Source organism: Natrix helvetica (genome assembly GCF_964273705.1).
Source record: "Natrix helvetica genome assembly, chromosome: 2".
In the NCBI taxonomy this organism is placed as follows: domain Eukaryota; kingdom Metazoa; phylum Chordata; class Lepidosauria; order Squamata; family Natricidae; genus Natrix; species Natrix helvetica.
The window spans coordinates 298,646,346-298,663,933 of record NC_138552.1 but is presented as its reverse complement, the minus strand read 5'-3'; the positions used below and the strand labels follow the sequence as shown (position 1 = coordinate 298,663,933).

Sequence of the window (17,588 nt, the reverse complement as noted above, 5' to 3'; positions counted from 1 at the left end):
ATGTCCCGAAGCTGCCTCCAGCCGCTGTCCTGGCGCGCGGAAGGCGGGTGGCGCTGAAGGCGATTTCCCGCGCCAGAAGCAGCGCAAGGGTCTCGGAAGTGGCGGGCGGGATGGCCGGCCTGCGTGTGTCGCCGCTTTCCCTTTCGAGAGGAAGCGAAAGTGGTCGTTTTCTTCAGGGAGGGGCTCCAGCCAGATATCCCCCCCCCCAACAGTCCTCGCGCAGGCTGGTTGGGCTCAGTATCGTTCCCATGCCCTGCCAGCCTCATGGTGGGGAGACTCACCCTGGTTCTCTCCCCCCACCCTTCCTGCCCTCCCCCAGAACTGAGCGGAGTCTTTTTACAGTATACAAATTTTTATTAAACAACTGAAAGTTCAGGTGGACACTATACAGAAACACTTCTTCTTCTTCTTCACACAAGCCCAATGGGGGGAGGGGGGAGGGCAGCTGCCAGTCTAGGCATAGAGATCCTCCCGGTCCGCTGAGTAGACCTCCCCCTCCTGCAGGAGGGCAAAGTTGAGGAAGTGGGAGGGGCGATGGACCTCGTGGTAGAACTCCTTCGGGTTGGCCAGCTGCAGCTCGTACTTCATGTTGGGGTCATGCCGGACGCCTGCAAGGGAAGAGTCCTGCTCCAGACCCCGAAACAGCCAGGGACCCTCGTGGGGGGGGGGGGAGCAGAGGGGGCAACGGAAGCAGTGCTCCCCCCACTCCTTACCCTGCTTCTGCCATTCCTTGGCCCCCATCAAGGGCAACAGGCTGGCTGTGACCCGCAGGACCAGTGGAGGTGGGGGGGGGGGGAGGTCTCTGCCGCTCACCCATGAAGTTGTAGTTCCAGGAGCTCTGGGCCGGCACCATGAAGAAGCCCAGGAAGCGGTCCGAGAGCAGCATCTGCACCCGCTCGTAGTGGGAGGGCAGGTAGCCCTTGGGGTTGTTGCCCTTATCCGTGTTCTGCCGGCCCCACTCGTAGCCACTGGGGGTCAGTTTGTAGGCCGTCAAGGTGCAGGAGCCCGGAGTGAAGCTGTGGGAGGAGGGGCCGGTCAGCGAAGGGGGCCCACCGGCTCCTCCCCCAGCCGACGAGCGAGCGAGCGCCCGGACTGACCTGCAGGTGATGATGATGGTCTTCTCCCCGTCCCAGGAGGGGTTCTCGGCCATGACTTTGGCATGGGTGGTCACATCTTGTGGGGAGAGCTGGGGAGACTCGTTGGGTTGGGTGTGAATCCACCCCAGGGGCTCCATTTCCTACGTTGGGGGGAGAAGCCGGGGGTGGGGGTGGTGTCAAGCAGGGTTAACCGCAGGGAGGCCCCGCCCACCTCCCTCCCCAGGGGGTTTGCCGCAAGACAGCACCCCAAAAGGATGACTCACCTTCAGGTACTCGTGCTGGGGCAGCTGGCCGGGGAGGTGAACGGTCTGATGGGTTCCCCACTGGGGCACCATCACAATACACCGGATCTCCTTCACCTGGGGGTTGTCTGGGGGACTCACCCCATAGAGGTATCCTGCAATCTGGGGGAACAGAGGCCGGGTCACCCGGGCACTGGCAGCCGAGGCTCTGGGCAAAGGCAAGCGGGGCCACGAGGAGCACTCAGCTGAAACTCCTGGGACGTGAAGGGAAGGGACAAAGATATCCGGGGGTGGGTGGGGGGCGCTCTTTGTGGCCCCCTCAGAGAGGCCCTGGGGCCAAGGTCAGAGGCCTTTTTGGCTTCCTCCTCTCTTCTCAAGACCCCACTCAAGTCCACAACGTGATGCAGAAACAGAGAGGAGGGAGACTCTGAACCAAGAGGGGTCCCTGGTGGGCAACCCCAGAAGGCAAGCAGGGGGCAGGGGCCACACCTGAGCTCGCAGGTCGGAGATGCAGATGAATTTCTTCAGGACGTTCTTGGGCAGGATGTAGGTGTAGCCGGTCTCTTTGATATCATCCGAGGAGACGTAGATGTGGTTGGTGCGCAGGTGCAGGTTGGCAGCAGAGATGGCCCTGGGGGAGGAAGCAAAGGGTGTGACCGCCTGAGCCAAGCGGCACCTGAGCAGGGGGAGGAGGGCAGGGAGCCCCTCCCTCCCTCCCACCCTCCCTCCGGGCTTCCGCCACCCACCTGACCCGCCACTCGGTCTTGGAGGAGAAGGTCTGGGTCTCGTAGTTGCTGGTGGTGGATGTGATGATCTCGTCGCCGTGTTTGTTGACCGTCCGCGTCTGGGTGGCCGTCAGCTGGCTCTGCTCCTTGGTCTGCTTCTCGATCTCCGCAATCTGCTGCCGCTGCTGGGAAGGGGCTGAGATCTCCATGCCGAGGATGATGTCCCGGATCTCGGACTGGGTCAAGGAAGCCACGTTCACACTGGCAAAGAGCGAGGAGGACAGGGCGGGTTGGCAGACTGAAGCCTTCAGAGCCCTGAAGCCCTGGTAGAGCCACGTTCACACTGGCAAAGATCCCCCCGGCCTCAACCTCGGCCCTCCTCCACACCAAGGGAGGTCAAGGGGGCCACCTACTTGTTCTTCTTGCCATAGTCGGCCAAGATCAGGTCCTTCAGCTGCACCTCTACTTTGATCCACTCCTCATCGGTCAAGGTGGGCCAGATGTGGTGAGGCTCGGTGATGGTGGTCTTGTCCGGCTTCAGGATGACTTTGGCCCGATCATTGTTCACATGCAGCGCTCGCAGAATGAGGATCAGGCGGGAAAAGGCCTGGGAGGGTAGGGAAAGGTGATTGACATCCCGCACCCACCTGGGGGAGGGGCGGAGGCCGCTTGGTGTCCGTCCAGGCGCAGCCGGCCCTTCGAGTGAGCCCCTGTGGGAACGGCAGGGGGCTCACCGTGTAGGAAGAGATGGTCTTCAGCCAGTCATCGTAAAGATTGAAGAGGACCATCTGGGGTTCGGTCGCCTTCAAGATGAGGTCCCCAAACTTCTCCACCTTCAGGCAGGCCTGGAAGGGAAGCTGCAGCTCCGAGCCCTTGATCACAATGTTGGGGAAGTCCAGGAGGTGCACCTGTTGGGGGAGATGAGGGGTCCCACCGGTCATTGTCCAGAGTTCTAGGCTACGGCCACAGAGGGAGTAGGAGATGCCTCCCTCCCTCCCTCCCTCCCTCCCTCTCCTCTCCTGCCCCGGCTCAGCCTACCTCCAAAGGATCCAACATGCCCTTGCGGGTGACGATGATCTGCTTGGGCTGCTCCTCCACAGGTAGGGACCGGATCAGAGCTGCCACCTCTTCCGCCGTCTTCCACTTGGCCAGCTGGCAAGAGAGGGGGCAGCAGGGGCATGAGAGGGGCTTCCCTCCCTCCCTCCCTCCCTCCCCCAAGCGAAGAGGCCCAGGGGGCCAGGGCCATGACTTCACCTGGCCCAAACGCTTTTGCCCAGCCCAGACGGAAGTGTGGATGATCTTCAAGAAGAGCTGCCCGGTCCGAGGGTTGAAGATGAAGATGGCCCCGTTGATGGGCTTCGTGGTCAGGTTCCCCTCGAAGGTCTGGAAGAAGCGGCTGCTGATCAGGAGGCGCTCAGCCTCTCCCCCTCCCCCAGCCTGCCAGGGAGGGGCAGCCCAGAGCTCCTCACCTTGTGGATGGTGACCCTGTAGACGTTGGTGTCGTCCACAAACCAGATGATCTGGTTGGAGAAGAGCTCCCCGTAGTTCTGCGAGGACAGGTAGGGCTCGGTGGGCTCCGAGGAGTAAAGCTGCAGCCCCTTGCGGATCCGCTCCCTCAGCACATACAAAGCCGGGTTGGCCTTCATGATCTTGGCCATGGCCTGCTGGATCAGGGGCTTGCTCCCGGGGAACCAGTTCCCGTAAGCGCTGGGAGGAGGGCGGAGAAGAGCGTCAGTCTCTGAGGGCCAGAACTCTGTCCGTCCCCCCCATCCCCACTCAAGAGAGCCTGGCTCGTCCGGATGTGGCCCAAAAGTTCGGCCATGTCCCTTGGCCCTGCTTTCTGCGGCTGATCCAACACCCGGCGTGCCAGGTCCCTGCCCCCCTCCTCACCTGTGCAGGTTGTAGGCCAGGTCAATGGCAATGAGGACCCCGGTGGGGGAGGGGTAGATGCTCATGTTGTCCGTAGTGTAGTCCAGGAACTTTGCCCGGGCGTAACGCTCAATGTCATGTGAATCATAGTCTCCCCAACGCAGCTGGATGTCGATCCAGTACTTCTGGGTGGTGGTGCTGTCCATCACGTCCCTGAGCAGCAGCGGAAGAGGAGGAGGAAGGGCAGGAGGCCATCAGCAAGGGGAAAGCAAGCGAGAGGGGGCAGCTGGGGAAGAGCCCCCATCTCCCACCTCCAACCCCAGGGGACTTACTTGGAGTCTGCTAGCAGGGAGGGCCGGGAGACGTTCCACTTGTAGGAGGCGAAGAGGAGGATGTCCGCGCAGGAGGAGTTCATCTTGTAGGACTTCCTTGGGTGGATGGTCTCCTTCTGTACTGTCTCAATCTCCAAGGCGTCCAGCTCCTGGTCAAACACCTGGAACCGGCCGAGAGGAAGGGAGGGAGAGAGGTTGGGAGCGAGTGGGGAGGGCCCCCCAAGCCCCCCTGGCTTGGAGGCTGCCTGTTAGGGGAGGAGCCAAAGGAGTCTCACCTGGCAGAGGTCCATGACGATGCTTTCGTGGATCTTCTGCCACAAGTGAGCCCGGAAGATCTGGATCAGGGAGATCTTCAGCGTAGGGATTTTGCCATGCATGAAGATGCCAGTCAGATCCAGCTGCACCTGGAAGCCCACGTAGACCTGCCAGGGGGGAGGGGAGGGGGCGAGGGGTGAGGCCTCATTGAGCCCTAGCCCAGGGGCTTCCTTCACCCTCACCCCCACAGCCCTGCCGGCCCAATCCCCAAGGGTACCCCCGTGGCACCGGAGGCAGCGTGACTCACGTTGGCCCTGTTGATGGTGGGAGACCACCAGAGGGTGAACCTCCGGTTGGGGATCTGATTGAGACCCGAACGCTGGGCATTGGTCAGCTTCTTCCACTTCATGGACTCCTCGAAGCCACTGGCTTTTTCCCTGGACGGGCGGGAGAGCAGGAGGCGTCACGCCAGGAGGTGCCCGCAGCCCCCCCCCCTACAATCCCCAAAGGCTCTGACACAGAGAGATCCTCACCAGAAGAGCCCCTCCCAGGTGGGAAAGTAGGTGCCCTTGAAGAGCGTGTGCTCCAGGATGCCCTCCACCCCGCCCAGAGCCTGGATCATGTCCGTGCGGTAGTTGTTCAGGTTCCAGAGCTTCCCGTCGTGGCGCTGGTGGGTCCACCAGAAGGGGTTCTGCTTCAGCACCTGGAAGGGTGGTGGTGGTGAGAGAACGGAGCCTCAGGATCGTCCACAGCACCCGCTACCAGGAGGGGGGGGACACGCTGGGGGGCACGGGGGGGAGGGGGCAAACCTGGTACTGCTTGAAATCCGTCCTGACCCTCCAGCCCTTGTCGTAGGCCAGCGTGTGCCGGTCCTTCTGGAAGAGGGTGTTGATGCGTGGGATGCCTCTGTCCCACGAGTCCTCCAGGTCCTCCAGGGTCAGCCGCCTGCCACAGGGAGAAGGGGCTGAATGCTGGCTGGGCCAAGGGCCGCCTCAGCAGGCCCAGGGAGGACCCGGTGGCTGAAATTCACGCTAATACGCTAAGTCCGGTCCCTTTTGAACCTGGCCTAGCTGGTTCTGGGCCTGGCACCATCTACGGAACCAGCCCATTCGGTTTGCTTCTGGTTGCTGTGCTGACCCAGCAGACGGATGAATCCGAGGGCTCCTTTAAAGGCAGCATGCAAATCCGGCCTTAGCGTTGGGGTGAGGAGGCCAGAAGAGCCACTCCAGGGATGATCCCCCAGCCGGAACTCGCCCTGCGCTGGGCTCCTTTCTCCTCCTCCTCCTCCTCCTCCTCCTCACAAGCCTGGCCAAGGGTCCGCCTTCCCCCCTCCCAGCAACCCACCTGTTCTGAGCAATGGCTTCCTGCCGCTTGAGGGCGTATTCGGCCCAAACCCGCTGGGAGTCGATGAATTCACTCTCCCACGGCTGGATGTACCGGTACAGGTTGGGGATCAGCTGGTCCTCCTCGTGGCTCATTCCGGACCGGAAGTGAGTGATGCCCACATCCGTCTGCTTGGACCACCTAAGGAGCAGACCCGACTTGCTCAACCCAGGGGGCGGAGATCAACCGGCCCTCCCCAGGAGACCACTCAACCGCCTCCTCACCTGAGGTCAGACTGAGGGATCAGGACGTGGCCCATGGAGAGCATGCCCAGCCCCCCAAGCTCCTTGGGGGTGTAGAAGACCACGGGCGGGAAGCGGCTGGGCATCTTGGAGTTCAGGCCAATCTTGATCCGAGTCTGGATCTTGTTCTCGCACTTCACCAGCAAGTCCAGCAGCTCCTGGGTGTTCACCACGGCCTCCCGGAAGTAGGTCATTAAGCCGATCAGGGCCGTGTTCCACTTATTCACGATCTACCAGCAGGAGAGGAGAAGGGACAGGAGCTTAGGTGCCCCTCTTGCCGGTGCCGCCTCAATTGAGACCTCTTGCCTCCTCCCGGCCTCCCTACCTTAGTGAAGGTGGTGGAGCCGGAGGCCATCAGGATCTGCCTGACCCGGTTGTGGAACCGCTGCATGGACTCATCGTCCACTCGCAAGAAGCACTGGGCGGTGCGTTCCTTGGTCACCTGCGAGAGCAGAGAGCAATGAGCGTGGGGGATGGCACTTTGTCAGCCTCCACCTGCCCCCGCCCCCCCCCCCCCGGAAGCAAAGCCCCCTCCCCGGAAGCCACCCACCTCATTCTGCAAGTTCCACACGCCATCCTTGTGGGTGAACTCTTCGTAGCTTGTCCGGCACTTGGGCAGGATGCGACACTCGAAGCCGCACATGTTGAAGAGCAGGTTGGGGTTGTCCTTGCTGTACACAGACACAAAGCTGTTCTCCCACTGCACCGTGGTGACGGAGCGCGGCAGCCGGTTCTTGATGTCCCAGAAGACGGCACGGCCCCTGCCAGGGAGAAGCGCCAAGTTAATGGGTTGCCCCTCCAGCCTCTGCCCCTCTGGCAGGGCGGCCACCCTGCAGGCCTCACACTCACAGGTTAACGTCATGCTTCATGAGGCGCATGCGAGCATCACGAGGCCAGCACTTCTTGTTGTTGTAGCCCACGATGTTCTCGTTGTTTGGATCCGGATGCTCAGTCAGGTAGCGCTGGATCAGGTCCCTGGCCTCATCCGCTGTGAACCTGCAGAACGGCAGCCCAGAGGCGTCAAGCCTCTCCACGCGCTGTCCCTGGAGATGGGGTGGGGCCCAGGACAGGTGTACTGCCAGCCGTCTGCGAGACCCCCCAGGCTGACCAAATAACCCAGTCCAGCCTTGGGACTATAAGCAGGCTGCTCCCAGCTTGCTGGACAGGCAAAGCAGCTGCTGAGAATCAAGGAGGACAGACCAAGATCACGACATTTCTTTTGAGTCCATGATTCCTGGTCCCTGCCAGGGCACAGCTCCCTCCCCCGAGGGCCCCACACACCCAACTGGTGGGAAAAGGGCAATGTGTTGGTTGAGGTCTCAAATCACAGCAGCGCTGTCGCTGCCAGGCATGCCAAGTGCCCCCCCACCCAAACTGGTACCTGAAGAAGATGTGGATGCGGTCGATGTATCTGCAGAACAAGCGTATCGGGTGGGCCACCTCTGTGGCCAAGTCTTGAAAGCTGAGGAAGTCGTTGGGCATCTGCGGGGGGCCGGCCATCTCACTGGCCCGGTGCAGGCCGAGCACCAGCAGATCCATCACCAGCCCGTAGTACTGGACAATGAAGGAGGCAAACTGCAGGCCCCGGATGATACCGTAGGAGTTGGTGTGGTTCATGTCCTGGGGGGGGGGGGGGGAGGTGGAGGAGGAGAAGAGGGTGAAGGGCGCCTCCAGGGTCACGCCTGCAACAGGAGCCCAGCTGCCAGCTCAGCCAACCTTGTAGTTGATGACCACATTGTTCTTGGCTGTCATGTAGTCGGCGATGTTGTGGTCAACGATGAGACGCAGCAGCCTGTTAAGCAGCGTCAAGTCGATCTTCTCGTACATCTTCTCAAAGCGGGACTCCAGCATGACGTTGCACTCCCCTTCGCTGGTCTCCCACACGTCCTGCAGGTTGTTGATGCCTGGAAGCCGCCAAAAACACGTGGGAAGATTGCAAGGGAGGAAGGGCCCCCTTTGCACCCTGCACCGGTCGGGACCATAGGCCGGTCTGGCCAGTCACGTCCTTCTCAGCTGTCCTGGAAGAACGACAGATGCCCCCCTCCCCCCCATTCCTGCTCTTTCCTCCCTCCAGAACAACTCATCACTGCCTCTCAATTCAGGCCACCCCGGTCTTAGGGAGGAAGGGGTGGCTTCACTGGGGAGACCCTACGCCCAGACTCACCCTGGCACCACTTGTATACCAGTAGCGGAGGGGGCTCCGTGTCAGCTGGTTTGATCCACGGAGGGAAGAGACGTCTCTTGTCTGCCTCGTACCACAGGTATTGGTCCAGGTAGGCATCTGTGATCTTCTCCAGGGGCTCCACGTCATAGACAGGGACCAGGTGGCTGTAGAGGTCCATAAACTCGATGCCCACCTGACCAAGGAACACGCTGATCAGGGCAGCCGTGCGTCAGGCCCTCGTACGCAACAGCCACTGGTGTGAAACGCTTGATCAAGGCTGCCCTCCCCTCCTGCCGAGGCTCACCTCCTTGAAGGCTCGCTGGGTCAGCAGATGTCGCTTGATGCGTGAAAGGGCCTCGTGAGGGTTGTCGTAGGCCTGCTCGATCAGTCCCAGCTCCTCTCGCTGGGACTGGTTCAGACGAGACTTCACACTGGGGGAAGGAAGTGCGGTTTGGGAGAGCAGCTCAGACCCTTTCAGAGAGAGCTCCAGGAAGCAAGTCAGGTAAGCAAGGAGGCAGGTCAAGCCAATGGGATCTCCACATAAAAGAATGCACTCGTGGCCCAATAAGCTCAGCGTGGGAGAGAGTTGGGTTAAAAACAAGGAAGGCCCTTTCACAAAAGAGGGCTTGGGTTCTGCGCTGTGGGATGCTGAGCACCTCCCCCTCAGCGTTGCCCATTCTCCTCCCTCCCACCTTTAGCCCCTCCCTCCTCAGGGTACCTGTAAGCCTCTTTCAGCCTCTCCAGGGCCAGGATCAGGAGCTTGGTGTCGTGCTTGTAGGAGAGGGGAGGGAAAGGGATGGGGGAGAAGCGCCGGCTCTCCAGCCAGTGCACCGTGGTGGTATAAACGGCCACAGCCTCCTCCGCGGTGATGTACGGCCCGTCCTGCAGACGAACCACAGCAGCAGGGTCAAAGCTATGCCGCCCGCAGCAGGCCGGCCTGCCTCCCCCGGCGAGAGGCACAAGGGGCTGCCTACCTTCAGGTAGTTGTGCTGCCTCTCCTGCTCGGCCTTCAGGTAGAGGCGAGTCAGGCGGCCCAGGTTCTTCTTGCAGACCGTCTTGTCCACAGTGGCCCCACGGCGGATGCGCTCCCGGTTGTAATGTGCTGTGTTGGTCCACCAGTCCGCTTTGGCCTTCACGTACCGCAAGATCATGTTCTCGATGGGAGTTGGCAGCCCCGGGACCTGTGGTGGGACAGGAGGGAAAGAAAAAGCTGGCCCACCTGAACGGCAGAGGGAGGGAGGGAGGGGGGGAGGGAGAGGGGGAGCCAGGGGGACTCGCCTTCCAAGGGATATTGGCCTTCCAGCACCGCCAGGCTTCACTCAGGTGCTGCAGGATGGTCCGGGCCTTGTTCTGCTTGATCCCCTCAGGCATCATGTCCAGGATGTCGTGCATCACTGCCGCCCGCAGCTCCAGGTCGAAGTGGGACTCCACCCGCTGCTTGGTGACAGTCTTGGCCACCCCCTTTGAATGGCGGCCTGGAAGGAAGGGTGAGAAAGAGATTCCCTGGATGGTCGCTCCCTGGATCTGCCCAGGACAACAGGGGAGCTCTCAGCTTTTCTAGCATTCAAGGTTGATTCGAAAGGACTTTGGCTTTTAGAGAAAAAGTGATCAACCACGGCACAGAAGGAGCAGGGGAAACGGGTGAGAATTACGACGACTTACCCAGCCGTGACAGAATCTTTTTTGGCCTGGAGCCGCAGAGCGTCCTGGGTGAAATTTATTCAGCCAGGATTGACACCCTGTTACCTTGGCTGCTCTGATGGCTTCAAGCGTCACCAACTCTGCTACCCACCTGGGCCAGCAGTGAAGGGAGGGGAGAGGTCAAGCCCAGGGATCCCCACTAGGAAATGCCAAATGATTTGGCCCTCTCTCTCCTGTTGCTGAGCGCCATGGTAACCACTAAGGTAGACCACCGCCTACCTTGGGGTGAAGCTACTCAGTTATAAATCTCTACACCAGGCAGGAGAGCCAGTGGAGCACGGGACCTAGTGCCCGGGAGCTTTTAGGATCCGGATGAGCAGGAGGAGGAGGAGGAGGAGGCCAAGTGCTTCCTAGCCTAAGGGGTTCCTGTGGCACTTCTGAAGAATGAATAAAACTTCAGGAAACCTTTCCAGGAAAAAGAAACCCACAGGATCACAAATGACCCGAGGAGGAGTCACAAGCGGGACTAAGCCCAGCCAGAAGAGAGGCTCTGCTTACCCTCAAACTGCCTGGCCAGGAGGTTCCCCAGCCACCGCTCCAGCAGAGGCGTAATCCCTCTCATGAAGAAGAGCCACACGCGCCAGCCAGGAGCCCAGAAACCACAGCCGGGGCCTTTCCCCACCGGCCCCTGGACAAGGGAAGGAAACACCGAGTCGGCTTCACGGCCTGGCACCCAGGGACCCTCCTCAGCTGCCCAAAATGAAATGGGCCCACTTGACCTGTGACAAGCCTCTTCCCTCTCTTGGGCATGGCAGCCGAGGCTGAACCTCCCCAGCGGCTGAGCTGCACTCACTGTGTTGAAGCGGTAGTAAATGAGGTGCTTGAGGTCTTTGCACATCCGGATCTGCCTCATCAGCTTGTATTTGTACCGGTACATCCCAGTCAGCTGCCCCACGTGAGCGAAGATGTACTGGAGGCCGTCTGCCAGCTGTGGGGAGAAGCAGCGGGGCTGAGAGGAGGGTTCAGCTGGGGCTGGGGGGTGTCCTGGGCCAGGTTGGGGGGGGGGGTTTGCAGTGTGCCACAGGGCCTCCCACGGCCCCGGCGTTCAACAGGATGGTGCCACCTACCTGGAAGGCATCCACGTTTCCTAGCCTGTACTGGACATGGCTGTCCACCACCAGCTTGGTCAGACGCAGCACCTCCCGGCACAGGTGGAAGGCGTTGCCAAAGCGAGACTTCTTCCTTTCCTACCGAGCGAGAGGAGAGACCCTGAGCAGCGTATGGAGGGGAGTTCGGGGGGGACAGACGGACGGACGACTAGGGAATCCCAAGGAAGAGGGGAGGGCAATCCAGCAGAGACAGTCCCAGCAGGCTCCTTTGCTCCTCCCTCCCTCCCTCCCTCCCGGGCGCAGTTTCCTGAAAGCAGCACCCCTGAGGGCCTCACCGCTCCCTGCTAGAGGGGAAGGAAAGGGGGAGGCACCTTGGTGGTGAGGGTCTTGACGGGCTTCAGGTTGAAGTTGTAGTCCAGGTGGAGATAGTTGAGGTTCTTGCGGTGGATCAGAAGGTTGAGCATGTTGTAGCCCTGGCGGCAAACCTGCAGCCCCACTTCCACCCAGTCCAGCTTGGTGGACTGGAAGAACTTGGTGGCCTTGAAGGAGCGGAAGAGGTACCTGGGGGCAGCAGACAAGGGGGGAGGCTCTGGGCGGGCACGCTGGGCCGGCCCCTGCTCTCCCCTCTACCCACCAGCCAGTCTGAGCTGCCACCTCCTTCCAAGGGGCAGGAGATCCCAAGAATGAGCCGAAAGGGGGCTGGGGGAGGGGTTCTTTTCCAGAGCCCCCTACTCACCTCTTCTTCTGGGCCTTGGGGGGCCTGTGCTTGAGCGCGTTGAGGACGTAGTACTTCAGGAGCTTCTGGTAAGAGACCCGCACCTTCACAGGCTGCCCGGCGGGGCAATGCTCTCGGTACCTGACAGCCGGGGAGGGGAGAGCTGCGAGTTCTCAGCCTGCCCAGAATCAGAGCAGAGCCCCAGAGGAGAGCAGCCGTAAGGGGCATCCAGAGGGAATGGGGACAAATCGGGCCACTTCAGCTAGCTTACCAGTTCTTGACCAGAGGGATATCCAGGGCTCGCCGGGTGCGGCCAGAGCGCAGGTTAAAGGGCCGCGGTGCCCAGAGTAGGGCGATGCCGTTGGCCGTGTTGTCCGTGTAAAGAGGGGTCTCCTTGAGGAAGGGCTCCACAAACTCTGGCAGCTCAAACTCCTCGTCGTCATCAGGGAGTGGCTCCTGGCTCTGGGAGGATCAGAGGCGGTCAGGGAGGCCCGAAGGGAGCCCCCCTCGGCTAGGAAGGGGGCTGGGTGGAGGAGCCGAGGAACAAGAACCACCTCCCCCTTCAGAGGCTCCTCCGGATGGCCAAGCAAAAGCCGCAGACGGGGCAGAAGGTTCCCTGCACGCCCTCTCCTCTCGGCAGCCCTTGCTTTAGTCCCTCACTGGGGGGGGGGGGGGTGTTGTGTTGTGTTTCCCTGTATGTTGTGTTTTCGTTCCTGCTTGAAAGACCCTCTGGGCTCCTTCCGGAGACGGAAGTGGGCAGAAACAGAAAGGGCAGGCTTTTGCACACACACCCCTCACCCCATCCCCCCACGTTCTCACCTTAACTGAATGTCTGTGTGAAATGGGGTTAATGAGAGGATCAAAATAGAAAGCTGGCAGGTCTGGATCCTCCGTTTTGATGAAGACCACGTTGGGGGTGTGATACCTGCGGAGGACGAGGTGCTCTTAGCACAAGGAGACCCTCCCCGTCCCCCAAGAGCTTCTCCGGGTGCTGCCATCGCCTGAACTGGATTTAATGCCAACTGAACCTCCTGGCCAGCGTCCAGCCTGCCAACGGTCAGCCTAGCCCACCTCTCCGCTCCCTCCGCTCTTCCCACCCCCAACCAGCCCCAGCAGCTCCGCTCAGCCGGTCTCACCAGGTGAGGTGGACGTGGTGGGGAAGGTTGTTGTAGAGGTAGGGGAAGGCGATCTTGTACTCGGTCCGGATCGGCTGCCGGATGATTATCTTGTTGATGTCATTAAATTCATTCCAGTCCTCGTCCCTTTGAAGCCGGAAGAGAAAGAGCTGCCTTGGGAGGGGGCCACTCAGAGAGGCCCCCAGGCAAGGCCCCCCACCCCATCCTAGCAGAGGTCAAGGGATCCTCCTCTCTCCCTCCCTCCCTCCCTCTCTCTCACACACACACACCCTTGTGTGTGAACCCTTCAGGCTCTTTTCCCCAAATCAATCCACCCAACTGACCATGCCCCATTCTGATCATCACTCGGAGGCAACGCAGGGAGGTCCCACAAGCAAGCCCCGCCCACAGACTGCCCCCCAGGCAAAGTCTCTTGCCACTCACTGCAGGTTGATGTCCCGAACCAGGGGCTCAAACTTGGGCCCCCCTGGAATGGCCATGTTGAGGGCCTTGGAGGTGAAGAAGGCCTTCAGATCGAAGAGGTAGAAGTAGTTGTCGTCCACCAGGTCTGTGAGGAGCTGGTTGGCCAGGCGGTAGAGGGTAGACATCATGGGGAGGGTGAACTGCCATCGCTGGTAGGTGGAGCCGTTGACGTACCTGCAGGCCCAGAAGAGAGAGAGGTCCGGGGGGGGGGGGCGCTTTAGCAACTGCCCCTCCCACAAAGCCTTCGTTCCGCCTGTGAGAGCTGAGGGGGCCTCTGGGGGAGGGGCTATTTCCACAGCTCTCCTGGACCTTCTGGCACGAGGTCAGAGCATGAACTGCAGAGACAGAAGGAAGCAGGAGGCGCCCGGGGCCCTTTCGCTGTCCTAGCAAAGGATATGCCCACCCTGCTCCGGGTTCAAGCCCGCCCCCGAATCTGGGACCTGGAACCCCATCAGTTCTCCGGCTGGGGAGGGGGGGATACTTGGCACTATTTCTTATTCCTCCCCCAGAAGGGAATGAGTAGGGGTACACACTTGCGGCTGTCCTTCAGGGGCTGGTGGTCGTAGAACCAGTCCAAGACGGGAGCATCTTCCTCCGGGTCCAGCTCCAGCTGGATGGCCTCTAGGGGCTCCACGTCCAGGATGTTGTCCGCGTAGTCGAGGGGGGGCTCTTCATCATCAAAGGGCGGGAAGCGCATTCGCTTGAAATGCCGCCGGTCCCTCTTCTCCCGCCTCATCATGATCCACATGGACCTTGGGACACATCCGATGCCAGGAATCAGCCACCACGCAAGGCCGATGGCAGCCAACCTGCCTGCCCCTCCCCCACCCCCAAGTACCAGACTGGGAGGCTCCCTTACCCCCACTGGGCGATGTACACCGGCTCAATCACCCACGGGATCTCGTTCACAAAGGAAATGGCCCCGGTTATATGGTAGAGGACAGGCACGTCCCGGATCTGCTCCCAGGGCATCGGCATGTTCTCCAGGAGCTTCAGAACTGCGTGGGGCATGTACTTCAGGGCCCTGGGAGGGGGGGGGGAGGGGAGAAGCACATGGTATCCACTGCTGGATTCCGGTTGGCCAGCACAACCTGCACAGCAATGCAGGGGAAGATTGGCAGGAAAAGACTGCTCAGCTACTGGAGTGCAATTCTCCAAATATGCAGGAATCTCACTGCATTCCAAGGTTCTGCTATTCTAGCCTACAATAATACAGCACATTCCTAGAGTGTCTCTGCTGCTTCCGCTTCTTGTCCGACCTCCATCGCGACGCCCCGTCTGCAGAGGTGAAGGCAAAGTACCGGTAGCCCTTGCAGCAGGAGATTCCCGGGAGCCAGGGCTCCAAAAGAATCCTTAGGATTCTCACACTTGCGCCCTGCTGAGACTCTGCCCAGGGGGCCACCCGCAGCCCCCTCAGGCTCCGCACCCTGAGAAGAAGCTGAAGCGGTGTGACTAGCTCGCCCTCTCCTCTTCCTCTTCTAGAGCTGCCAAGGCCGCATCAAACTCAGCACCTTTTAAGAGACTTAGCAAAATGTCCAAGACAGGAAATGCAGGGCAATTCCTGGGGTTCAAACTGCTGCGAGATGAACCACAGCACTCAACCCGACCACCCACAGCATCTACTGGGCAGCGTCAAGCATCCTCTTCCCACAACACTCTTTGCCCAAAGATCTCCTCAATGAAAACACCTGCGCTGGAGATGCGTACAGCTGAGCCAAGCCTGGCTCTTACTTGGTGCAATTGCCCAACGTCCTGGCCCAAGCAAGCCATGGTGTTTTCCCCAAGTCTCACCCCAAATACACCCGCTTGTCGTGACGGAATTTCCTGTTGGTCATGTCTCCGTGATCACGGATGATCTTCCTCACGTGCTCAGGCGGCATGTCCTCCTTCTGGGCATCCACAAAGCCAAATTTCCTCTTCTCGGCATAGCGCTTTGCCTGCAGCTGCTGCCATTTTCGGGCTAAAAAGAGAGAGGACCCCCACCCCCCAGCATGAAAGCCTCTTCACTCAGCCCCTGGTATTCCACCCGAGCCACCCGCCAGCATGGGAGCAGTGAGGACAAAGCCTTGTCCCGTGACCGTACCTTTTTCCTGCAATTTCTCCTCCGACATGTAGTCGGGCAACGGAGTCAAGGGCGTGGGCATTGGGGGGCATGGGCCCCGGAAAGGGAAGACTCCTGCCATGGTGAGCAACGCAACCTGGGAAAAGAGCAGAGACAATCTCTGACTGAGGACAAGGCACAGGCAACTCTGGGGAGAAGCAGAAGCAGCACAGGCCAGTCAGTCTGAACTGCAGAGAAGACACAGCGGCAACAGGGCCTTGGGGGCTTCATCCAGAAAATGTCTGTAGGGGGATAAATAAGATTCTGCAAAAGCGCAGAACAACCCCGAAGACCAGAGACCGCCAGTCACCCCTTAGTCCCAACGGAGGGTCCCCTTCAGAGAAGGCACGCAGTGGCTTCTTCACAGCTGGCCCCCTCCTCTTTCTGCCCCAGATCAGAGCTCCAGGCGGTTCCCACCAAGGGATCTTATCAGAAGCACGGGGGTGGATTTCCAGCAAGGGTTTGCATGGGGGACAAAGGATCATGACCATGGAAACTTCCAGGACAGCTGCAAGGCACAAGGCAAGTGGCCCTGGGGAAGCGAGAATTTGCTGCAGGCCCTTGACCTGCTTTCTCCCCTCCCCCCCTCTCTCTCTCTGCGGAGGAAGGATTCCAAAAGGGCTTCCAGGGGCATCTCCAGGCAGCCTGAGGGGGCGACCAAAGCAGCAGCGGCCTCCTTGCTAGGACTAGACGTGGGGGGTTGGAGGGAGGTTTCTGGCCCAGCCCACCTGCCGGGGCCCCCAGAGTCCCCCCCCCACCTTCGGCTGCCGCCCACCGAGGCCCAAAAGCAGCCTGGCGAGGAAGGTCTTGGGCTCCACGGGAAGCCGAGGAGGTCGGGACGGCGGGACGCAGAGCAGCCCTGGGATCAGCTGCGGCACGGAGGGGCCCCAAAGGGAGGAGGGGCAGGGCTGCTCCCAGGGGCCCCGCTCGCCGCCCCCTACCCCATCGGCACGCCAGGAACCGCCATCGGGGGGCGGGGGGGGCGCAGCCGCAGAGACGCCTCCTATCCATGGGGGGCGGGGGGGGGCGGAAAGGGCCACTGACCGAGGGAAGGCTAGGCAGTGTGTCTGGGGGGGGGGAAGGGAGACCGTCGGGGCCCCGCACAGAGCAGGCGGAGAGACGGGCCGGGCGGCCCTTCCAGCCTTGATGGCGCGCGCGCACACACACTCGAACACACCGGCTGAGCGGGGGAGGGGTGGAAGGCGGGGCCTGGGAAGGGGAGCTCCGTACCTGCCTTCCCCTCGCGAGGGCTCCGGGCCCGGCAGCCCCGACGGCTACGATCAGGGACTCCCTTCGCTCCTCCGCGCCAAACTCCGGTAATGGCGGCGGCGGCGAGCACCGCTTTGCACGCTCCCCGCCGAGAGTGCGCAGGCGCAGGCCTCCGGAACCGGATGTGAAGGCGGGTCCATGACTGCCTCTGACCAATCAGCGCCGGCTCCGAAGGACAGTTTTTCTTCGTTCGCCTCGGAAACGTTCGGAGCTTTTCCGGTGTCCGCTGGGGGTTGGGGGAGGTCCATGGATCCGTTAGACACCCCCCCGCCTCCCGGAGCTCCACGAGCGGCGATGGAGCAGCGGAGCCCCCGCGAGGCCCTGGAAGCCGCAGGAGCTCGTGAAAAGCAGACCAGGCCCAGCTGGCCTCCGTTCCATTCTTTGGCGAAGGGATCGAATTAAGGGTCCAGCCGAATAGGGGACGTTGCGAGCTTAAGACTTCGCGCAAAGTGGGCCGCCACCTGCTTCTTGGCCAGGAAGAGGAAGGCGGGCATCGTCAACCGCCAGGCGGATTCGCAGCTGCCTGAGAAACCGCCCACAACGAGGAGTCCCTCGGGAGCTCTGCGTGCCTACGGGGGGGAGGGAAGCCATTTGAGGCCCCAGGAGGCTCCGTCTTAGGCCCAGGACTCTTCAGGGTAGATGAGGGATCAGAAAGGGAACTTACCAAATTTGCGATGAAAATAAGGTGGCAGGAATAGCTAAAGCCCTAGAAGATAGGCTCAAGATCCAGATGGATCTGGACAGACCTGAACACTGGGCCCTATCCAACAAAATGAATTTTAATGTGGAGACAAGCAAAGTTTTATATTTAGGTAGGAAAAATCAAGGGTGTAAGTACCGATTAGG

At 60.9% G+C, this 17,588-nt stretch overlaps 1 protein-coding gene across 1 annotated transcript; it reads right to left on the bottom strand.

Annotated features, from left to right (window-relative positions):
• Nucleotides 1–333: 333 nt before the first annotated feature.
• On the bottom strand, nucleotides 334–16,832 carry PRPF8 (pre-mRNA processing factor 8). The gene is made up of 43 exons (XM_081944799.1): nucleotides 16,704–16,832; nucleotides 15,456–15,570; nucleotides 15,164–15,332; nucleotides 14,232–14,396; nucleotides 13,906–14,124; nucleotides 13,334–13,546; nucleotides 12,911–13,036; nucleotides 12,594–12,699; nucleotides 12,046–12,236; nucleotides 11,796–11,915; nucleotides 11,431–11,620; nucleotides 11,078–11,197; nucleotides 10,804–10,938; nucleotides 10,509–10,638; nucleotides 9,588–9,784; nucleotides 9,284–9,490; nucleotides 9,028–9,191; nucleotides 8,614–8,740; nucleotides 8,310–8,502; nucleotides 7,862–8,049; nucleotides 7,527–7,765; nucleotides 6,995–7,141; nucleotides 6,696–6,906; nucleotides 6,471–6,587; nucleotides 6,128–6,375; nucleotides 5,865–6,044; nucleotides 5,330–5,465; nucleotides 5,054–5,223; nucleotides 4,828–4,957; nucleotides 4,541–4,687; nucleotides 4,266–4,426; nucleotides 3,955–4,146; nucleotides 3,534–3,771; nucleotides 3,319–3,447; nucleotides 3,103–3,216; nucleotides 2,799–2,972; nucleotides 2,478–2,671; nucleotides 2,086–2,325; nucleotides 1,829–1,970; nucleotides 1,361–1,501; nucleotides 1,098–1,237; nucleotides 814–1,016; nucleotides 334–608 (listed from the first exon to the last, which is right to left on the bottom strand). The coding sequence occupies exons 2-43, from the start codon at nucleotides 15,553–15,555 to the stop codon at nucleotides 454–456; spliced, it is 7,008 nt and encodes a 2,335-aa protein (XP_081800925.1). The 5' UTR covers nucleotides 15,556–15,570; nucleotides 16,704–16,832; the 3' UTR covers nucleotides 334–453.
• Between the last annotated feature and the right edge of the window lie 756 nt (nucleotides 16,833–17,588).